General features: G+C 42.3%; 1 protein-coding gene across 1 annotated transcript in view; it reads left to right on the forward strand.

Moving 5' to 3' along the window:
* Nucleotides 1–204: 204 nt before the first annotated feature.
* The window catches only part of LOC101859806 (glutamate--cysteine ligase catalytic subunit), a gene marked incomplete in the record, with an annotated part of 34494 nt that continues 24855 nt past the window's right edge, over nt 205–9843 (forward strand). Inside the window, 3 exon segments of the mRNA XM_013086533.2 lie at nt 205–339; nt 4282–4500; nt 7219–7328. Coding sequence (XP_012941987.1) covers nt 4351–4500; nt 7219–7328 — 260 coding nt within the window.

Here is a 9843-nt window from a genome sequence, read left to right on the forward strand (position 1 = left end):
GTTGGTTGGAAGCAGAGATACAGTACATAGGCCTGGAAATACATAGACAAAGATGAGCTAGAGAAAAAGAAGTTAACGTCCAGAGACTTCAGAAGAAGAAAATAAAATATGAAGATATTATCAGTGCCTTCTTCTAGTTGCGTAGTTTGGCCAAAATTTAGTTATTTTCGCGGGATTTACATTTGATCCAGCGGTTTCTAAACATTATTCTGGGAATATTCTCGACGCGCCTGCGCGGACGTATATCAACAAAGATGGTTACAAATGATTGTCACTACCTACCACTTCCATGAGGAGGTAGGCTGCTGGTGTATGCGATCTCTGAAGCGAATGAAACGGGTATGTTTAGCGGCACCAGCATGATTTATTGACAGTAGCACAGGAAGAATTTAGCAGTAAACTACGCCACCCAGCTGAAAAGTTTACGGTGGTGCATTCTGATTTTTCTCCTCTTTACTCTTTACGTTTCATATTTAATTTGTGAATTAGCGTAAATTGGTTACTCGTTGATGATCGCATATCTGTTTCACTTTCACTTTATTAGATGCAGGTCGAGATCTGGGATCTTTCTAGATCTCTAGAGATCTTCTATTTCTAGATCTTTTGTTTGGTCTTGAATTAGACTTAAAGTCTTTGTCTACGCCTCAGTGAGAATGTTGCACTATTCATTAGAGTCTAGATTTAGATCTAGAATCTAGATCTACCTCTCTCTCTACGTTTGTTAAAGTTCAACAACAGGTTCTATAAAAATACAAAATTTTAATGCCAAATATCGAAGTCATTATAAATAATCGAGCCATAAATAATACTTAGATCTAGATCTAGATATCCAAATCTAGATCTAGATATCTAGATCTAGATCTAGATTCTAGAGATCTAGATCTAAATCTAGATTACATTTGGTGATTTTGGCTGGATTGTACTTTACTGGACCACCCATCTGGGCCCATGATTACTACGCATGTCTAGTCTAACTACAGACTACGCACTCAGTTCTCTACGTGCGGTCAAAAGGTAGTTCCGCAGGCGACTTCGCGCGGAGCGCAAGCCAGCGACTAGGTGAGTGAGAGGTGGTGGTTGAGGATGGGTAGGCGATTTAACTTTGGTGGACCCACCGAGTATCATACTCATACCAACAGTGGGGGCAGTGGCGATGGGTAGTGAAGGGCTCACGGGCTTGAGCCCCTACCCACTCCCCACCCACCACCCCCAACTCTATCCCAAAGTAAATAAAAGTTTCTCCATAATGAAATAAGCAGTTGAAACCGTTATGACCGCACGCAATGAACACAGTAGTGATCAGCTTGGCGGCTTGCTCGCTTATCCAATCACTTTTGTCACCGCTTACAACTATAGTAACCCAGCAGCCAATCAAATGTCTTTAGGGCTCAGCAATAATAAATAAAACACACAAATGCAAAACAATAACATGAGCGGACAATCGTGTTTACATATTTTATATCAATGTAACAACAGTGGGGGGTTTCAGGGGGGCAAGCCCCTGGCAACAATTATTTAAAAACACACACACACACACACACAAATGAAAAACAATAACATGAGCGGACCATGGAGCTAAGTGGACAATCGGGGAAATTAGAGAGTTGGAACAGGCCGAGCCTTGCTTCGCATGGCAGCTCTTGCTAAGTCGCGAGCAGGGCCAAGGGGGTTGCAATTATGCAAATGAGCTCTTATGCGCGTCTCTCGTCCTCCATTGTACTTTGCCGGACCAGGAGTAGGCCTCGGCCAAGGATAGCCTAGCAGAGCCGCCAGCAAAGAAATAGTGGACCACGTGATTTGACTGATCAATTAGCTTCAAGGTGTCAGGGTCGTGGGTCAATGGGCACTGTGGCACTGTATCACTGAAAAACCCGGTAAGAGACGTCAGTCGGTAGTTGGCAGTTTAAGAGTGAGGACGTAGTAGAGTGAGTATGGGAGCTGGGAAAGGAAGAATAGCGGACCACTAGACACCAGGGGCGCGCCATAGTGAAAGTAGTTCTGACGGGCGTTTACCAGTGGTCCGGAAGAGTACAATCTTACCGCTATTTTGTAGTTTCGTTAGTTAAAGAAAAGAGTAGGGGGGGGGGGTTCATGGGGACTTGCCCCCCTGTCCTAATAACAATATGGAGGGAGGGGGGGGGGGGGGGGGGGGGGGGGGTGGGTTTCAGGGGGGCCCCCTGAATTTTACCATAATTTGATGTTTTGCAGTTAGGCTGCATCCCTGTTCTTTGTGCTGCCTATTCGGTCATCAAGACTTCTGGATTTTTTCTCTGGATGTAAACAAATGGATCGTGGACTTAAACGAATGGAACTACAAGATCACCCTACATTTATATGCCTACATTAGTCTAGATCTAGTGTCAATCTAATGCAGGGCTTGAAATAGACCGCGGCACCGCGACAATTTACTTTGGTGCCTTTTCAATTTGCTGTGTAATGCCCTTAAAATCAACGAAGTGTATACAGACCCGGTAACCGGGAACAAAGTCACGAAGTATACAGACCTGGTAGGGGAACTCTTTTGTGATTTCGGAAAGTTTCAGCGCCCAGACCTGGTAGTCAGGCGCGGTTTGTCCATTGAGCACGGTCGTGCAGTGCTGCCCAAAATTTTAATGTTCTATTACGTAAAACACCTACAATAACAAAATAAAAGACGCCAGAAACAAACACTAGCCAAATATTATATTAAAATGCGTTTCTCACTGGCGCCGTAACTGTCATTTCTATTCTATAGCGCCATAAAACATCTACTATGCCATGCCAAAGTTCATACGCTGTATCTATGCATAGCAGGATATTCAACAGTGGAAACCTGACCTATAAATCGTTCTTTGGGATAACCCAAGCGATGATGACACTCGTAGCAAGTTTGGCGGTACATTAATATTAATAAGACGGCACATCTCAAATGTACTCCTGCCGAATAGTGCCGAAACATAGCCCACAGTAGGCAATCTAAAAATAAACGCGATAGACTGCACTATTCTATGCTAAAATTATGTCAGCCCCGGAGCAATCCAGCGGAGTGCTCAAGTGAATTGTGATTGGTTCATTGTCTTGCCGCTATTTTAAGTGACTCTCTGACCGTGAACCTGAGGGAGGTGAACGTGACACACTTAAGTCATCGTCCTATGAGTTGTGCTTTTGAACGGTTTTGTAGTGGAGTGGGGAAAGGTATTACTTGAGTGTTCAGTTCTAAAGCAGGATGAATGAAATTGACGTTTAGCTAACAAACAGATTTAGTTCTAGAAGTCAAAGCCACAAGTAAAAAGAATGAAAATAGAATCACAAGGTTTTCCCTCACCAAACCAAAGATCCTAAAATTATACACCATCTCATTTACTATGCCCTTGACTATCTTCAACCTTAGATAGCTTAATTGTGCACGCCCACCTTTTAGACCCACGAGCCGCCCCTGCCGGTAGTGTGGGTGTGTGTGTGTGTGTGAGAGAGAGAGAAAGAGAGAGAGAACAGGGGAAAGTGCTGGCTAAATGTATATATATGTATATGACATGCCCCAGTTAGCAGGAGGGAACGAGAGAAAGATAGAGTGGGAGAAAGAAAGACAGAGACAAACAAAGAAAAAGAGAATGCGAGCGATACACAGAGACAGAGGAGAGAGAGAGTTGAGTTGTTTTGAATGAAAGAATTTCCAACTGTTGTTTCTGCCTTAGTTCCTCACTTGGTGAGTTTTTGTTGTTGTTGTTTTATTGGTGGGATGGGCGCAGTTTTGTTGAGTTGTATTAATGAAAGATTTTCCCACAGCTGTTTCTGCCTTTGCGTGCAGACCATGTATATTATAGGGCGTGAGCCGGGCTACCCGGGAAGCTCGTAGGCCCTTATAGGGCCGACATACTTCGATCAGGAAGGGTGCAGACCCTAGATAAAGGGCATAATATAGGCCCTGACCCTTATCAATGGAAATTTCAGCATTCCTTGGAAATAAATGCATCTAGGGCAGGTTATTTCTGAGGAAACGCTGCGCTTCTAGGGTTAGTAAACAATTTTAGAGAGATAAAAGAAGTAATTTCGTCATGTATAATTGGGGTGTGATGAGATGACCATGTGACGAAATGACTGGTTACCATGACGACCACCCCATCAAACACAATGAAAAAGAGACTTCTAACCCTGAGCATAGCCCTAACCAAAACCTTAACCCTAACCCTAACCTTCTATCTTCATTTTGGTCGCTCGTTGTGGAATTCCCCCCCATTATTTGTCTAGTCTGAAACTTGCACAAACTAATTAGGGAAGTTTATTTTTTATTGTTCTTCACAGGGTTTTCTTCAAACACTACTTTAGTCTCAGTTGTACCACATTCCAAGTGTCAGATCGGGTCGAGCTACCATGGGTCTTCTGTCGGAAGGAACAGCTTTGTCCTGGGCGGAGACTAAGAAGTACGCCGATCATGTGCGTCGCCACGGCATCAAACAGTTTCTCGTTCAGTACCATAAGCTTGAGTCCAGAACGAAAGATGTGCTTTACTGGGGTGATGAGGTGAGTGTGTTGCTCTTTTGGTTATCACGATGGAGTTTAGTCAGACATTGCATTGCATCTGAATTGTTTTGTCCAAAGTGTACTTAACACTATCCACCCTCGCAGCGCGCAGAGCATGCCACACTTTTCCCCACGGATACAGATGTGGTACACGCTATATCACACCGTCACCGATCGGCGTCCCATGGGGAAAAGGTACGGCTTCTTACCGTCACCGATCGGCGTCCCGTGGGGGTAAAGTGTTAAGTAATCTTTACTTTGAACAAAATAGTTCTGAGGTGACGGTTGATATATCTTACTTACTTTAGGATAATATTTATATATATATGGGATCTTAGAGATTTTATTGTGAAGATTGTTAGTGCAGCTAAGATCTGAAGTTGAGTGTCATAATTTTTACAAATAATTTGAGGAGAAGGAAAATAATGATTGAAAATTATATGTAGCAATGTTGTGCTCAAAGAACAATGGAGGCGACAGAGTTGTGGTTCATAAGACGCATGCTACGTATCCCATAGACAGCTAGAAAAACAAATGAAGAAGACTTGGTTAAAGCAAATTGCAAACGACAGCTTATGATGAAATGTACGAAAGCGACAGGCAAATTTAACTGGAAACGCAATGCGGAAAGAAGCATTGGAGAATAATATTGTAACAACAGGCAAGTTTGATGGTTAGAGAGGCAGAGGCAGACAGAGGGAACAGCAAGAACGACGAGACACCATCGCTGCAACGCAGGACAGAGTAAAGTGGAGGTGTACATGAAACTTGAAATGATTAATTGCCTTTGGATAATGAAATAATGGATTTGGAAATTCTGTTCTCTTGCAAAACCATGCAAAGAAGCAAAAACTATTTTCTTGTGTTACAGATATTAGCTGTATGGGGCCGTTTGCAAAATTTAAATGTTCTAGGTTCAGAACATTTTGTTCTTCCGTGTTCTTTGTTGTATTATTTATGATTAAATAGGGATGTTGCTACCTGTGAATTTGTTACAGAACCCAAAATTAAACACACCACTTGACAAAATCAATGTTTTTCAAGGAAATTTCCAGGTTCGCGGGTACAACGTTGTTTCCTTGGGAAAGGGCTTTACATGAATTTCCCAACTGGTTAGGCCCTTTCCATGAATGATAGATATTAAACTCGGAGGTCCAGCCTCTTAACTTACCTAATACTGTTGATAGGGACGTTAAACCTATACATTTCACCAACAAATATTCAATAAATTAATAAAATTACACATGAAAGCTGTCTCTGAGCATTGTGACCTCTCCCTAAAAAGGTAAATGTCAAAACAGTGCTCATGTTACTTTTATTTTATGTTTGCACTTGCATACTAATGTACTTAGGTCTACATTTGAATGGAATGTTTGTGAGTTGATTTTGATTTTTGTGCTTTCCCTGGAAGGCTTTTGCTGGTGTACGTTCAAGCAAAATGTGTTTGCTGTTAGTGTTATGCAGTCTTTCTATCCGTTTGAGAACGTGCTGTTCTGTAGTTTATAGTTGCCCTTAAACACAGTGCACGGGTGGTTGGAGGGTGCCACTGGTAGGTCTTACTTCTTTACTTTGCCTCTGTTGTTTCTGTCTGTCTGTCTGTCTGTCTGTCTGTCTGTCTGTCTGTCTGTCTGTCTGTCTCTCTGTCTGTCTGTCTGTCTGTCCTTACTTTTTCCCAGCACTAAATGACCATGATTGTGTTGATGTGCTTCTCTTTACTCAAACAAAAAAAATCAAAGACAGTGCTATGTTTTTGAGGCTGCTATAATATATATGTGTCACGACGTGGTGGAATCAGGCGCTCGTCAATTTTTGGACATACAGAGTTTTTGGTATCATCTTTAAGCTTGTTCATTTGTCTTGCTTTTGAGGAAAAAATTATACGTCTAATCTGTAATAGAAGTCGAGATATGTTGGATTAAAAGAGGTGGGAGTCACCTGTTTTCAGATATAAAATAAGAGCGAAAAGGCTTGCCAATGTTTGGTGACTCCCAAAACGTGAGAGTCTTTGGAAACCATAAATTTTCATTTTTGTGTGCCTTTAATCAATGTTTTTCCAGTAAAAGCCACACAGCCAACCGTTTATAAATGGACATAAAAGGTGTTGAGTCAAAAAATAAAAATTCTACAAAATTGTCAGACCGGAAGAAAAATGACATTTTCTTCAATTTCAGTATTTTGATGAGCGCCTGATTTCAACACGCTGCTTCACAAATGGTGGTATATGATTAATGTTTTGAAGTTATTAATAATTAATGAGACTGGATCTCCTCTTTCTGCCCCCACTCCCCTCACCTCCTTTTTCCCCCTCCTCTGGGCGCCTGGCTCTTTCTGCAGCCTTTCTACTGCTTCTCCTTGGCTCCTTCTTACTGCTGTCTTTCATCCACACCCCTGATCTTCTGGTAGGAAAGATCTACACCTAGCCTTCTCTGACAAGGGTGAAAATCTCGAAGGGCCCTTTTGCAGGTAGCGCACGTTAAAGATCCCTTGGTGGTCTAAAATCGATAAGAGTAGGCTTCGGTGTGGCGGACAAAATTCAAAATTTCCTACCAACTGAAAATGTTTGGTGTGTCCCGCGTGCTCATATGACCTTATGAAGTTGCGAGTGTCGTAAAATACTGACCCCAAAAAAGACAAAAAAAAAAAGAAGAGATTTAGACTGTAAGGCACTCCCATCACTATCAGTTCATCCACATTTGTGTCACAATACATATTTCGCAGGTGGAATATCAGTTGCTGAAGTTTGATCACGTCAACAAGAAAGTGTACCTGGCTCTGAGGGGGCAGGAGGTTCTCAAAAATCTTCAAGAAAAGACAAAGGTGAAGAACGAGTAGGTACCCTCTAGATTGATAATTTACTACATGTCTAAATCCGACTCAAAACTCTTTGCTTTTTACAAAATGTCGTTCTTACTATTGTGGTAGTGCAAGTGCTTGGAGGGTGCTACTGGTAGGTTCACCCCCCGGGGCAGTGCCACTGACTGTTGTGTCTTTAGGCCATTCCCAAAGGGGGGACATTTCTCGTTCAGGCACAGTAGAATTGTAAATGGGCTGATTCATGTCATGCTCATAACTGTGCCTGATCTACAACAGGGAACTGCTGCTTTTTCTTTCTTAATCCTTACTATTGTCATTTTCCTCTACTTCTTTTGTATGTGTGTCACTCTCTTGTGACTTGCTATTTCCGGAGTACCTTGATAGTCGAAGCAGACCTTATGCTGTTGAAGCTGGAGAGGTGAGCAGAATAAGTCTGATTCCCTGTAAAGACTTCTCTGTTGACACCCACCCCTTGGCGCTCATATGACCTTATGCAGTTGCGAGCGCCGTAAAACCCTCTACTATAAAAAAAAAAATACTGGTAGGTTCTGCTTCTTTTCTTTCCCTCTGTTGTTTCTCTCTGTCCGTCCGCCTGTCCGTTCATCCATCCCTCCGCCTGTCAGTTCGTCTGTCTGTCAGTCTTACTTTTTATCAGTACTCAATGACCACTATTGTGTCGATGTGCTTCTCTTTACTCATAAACATACTATTGTTGTTGTAATATTTTTTTTGTGCATTTGTCTGGGGAGAAAAGTCAAACATTTGTAAATTACGAGATGTTTGTTCCTCTGGTGCTCTTATTGACTTGTCCCCCCGGGGCAGTGCCACTGACTGTTGTGTCTTTAGGCCATTCCCAAAGGGGGGACATTTCTCGTTCAGGCACAGTAGAATTGTAAATGGGCTGATTCATGTCATGCTCATAACTGTGCCTGATCTACAACAGGGAACTGCTGCTTTTTCTTTCTTAATCCTTACTATTGTCATTTTCCTCTACTTCTTTTGTATGTGTGTCACTCTCTTGTGACTTGCTATTTCCGGAGTACCTTGATAGTCGAAGCAGACCTTATGCTGTTGAAGCTGGAGAGGTGAGCAGAATAAGTCTGATTCCCTGTAAAGACTTCTCTGTTGACACCCACCCCTTGGCGCTCATATGACCTTATGCAGTTGCGAGCGCCGTAAAACCCTCTACTATAAAAAAAAAAATACTGGTAGGTTCTGCTTCTTTTCTTTCCCTCTGTTGTTTCTCTCTGTCCGTCCGCCTGTCCGTTCATCCATCCCTCCGCCTGTCAGTTCGTCTGTCTGTCAGTCTTACTTTTTATCAGTACTCAATGACCACTATTGTGTCGATGTGCTTCTCTTTACTCATAAACATACTATTGTTGTTGTAATATTTTTTTTGTGCATTTGTCTGGGGAGAAAAGTCAAACATTTGTAAATTACGAGATGTTTGTTCCTCTGGTGCTCTTATTGACTTGTCCCCCCGGGGCAGTGCCACTGACTGTTGTGTCTTTAGGCCATTCCCAAAGGGAGGACATTTCTCGTTCAAGCACAGTAGAATTGTAAATGGGCTGATTCATGTCACGCTCATAACTGTGCCTGAACTACAACAAGGAACTGCTGCTTTTTCTTTCCTAATCCTTACTATTGTCCTTTTTCCTCTACTTCTTTTGTATGTTTGTCACTCTCTTGTGACCTGCTCTTTTTGGGATGCCTTGATAGTTGAAGCAGAGCTTGTGCTGTTGAAGCTAGAGAGGTGAGCAGAATAAGTCTGATTCCCCGTAAAGACTTCTCGGTTGACACCCACCCCTTGGCGCTCAAATGACCTTATGCAGTTGCGAGCGCCGTAAAAACCCTCTACTATTTAAAAAGATAATAAAAAATTATTGACTTGTTTCCTGTTTTCGTTCTATTTGCTTGTTGTCCTTTTGTGCTGTTCAGTTCAGTAAATTTGTCGGGCTTGCTAGTGGTTGGTTGATAGGTGCGGTGCATTGATTTGATTTACTTCTTTTTCTGTCCAAAGTTACTTTATTCTAATCTGTTCCTGGTAAGACGTAGGTGGTTGGAGGGTGCCACCGGGAGGTCCTACATTTCTCAGGTTGACTATGAGATACATCGTCATTTCACAGTGCTGTTGATTTTACATGAACATAACAGGCTGTATTATCTACTTTGAAGTTAGATTCATTCGCTGCTGTACAGGCATGCGCATGTTGCTTTTGAAAGTAATTTAAACTTTAAAATGTTTATTTTGATGAGAATGGTGGTTTCAGTTTTGGGTAGAAATTGATTTTGAATTTTGCCTGGTGGGTGGCCCGAAAGGCCTAACCTTTTTGTGTTTAGAAGCATCAAGGGATCTATTACGTGGGAAACTTTCGCTCGCGACCTTTGAAATTTTTCGTTCTTCATCTGAGATGACTTGGTTCTTGGTTCCACCTACCCTAGGATTACGGTGTGTGTAGGAAACAAAAGAAGAGAAAAACCCGTCACCAGTGGGGATTGAACTCTGAGCCTCCAGGCTGACGAGTGGAC

Source organism: Aplysia californica, unplaced genomic scaffold (assembly GCF_000002075.1).
Source record: "Aplysia californica isolate F4 #8 unplaced genomic scaffold, AplCal3.0 scaffold00476, whole genome shotgun sequence".
Lineage (NCBI taxonomy): Eukaryota > Metazoa > Mollusca > Gastropoda > Aplysiida > Aplysiidae > Aplysia > Aplysia californica.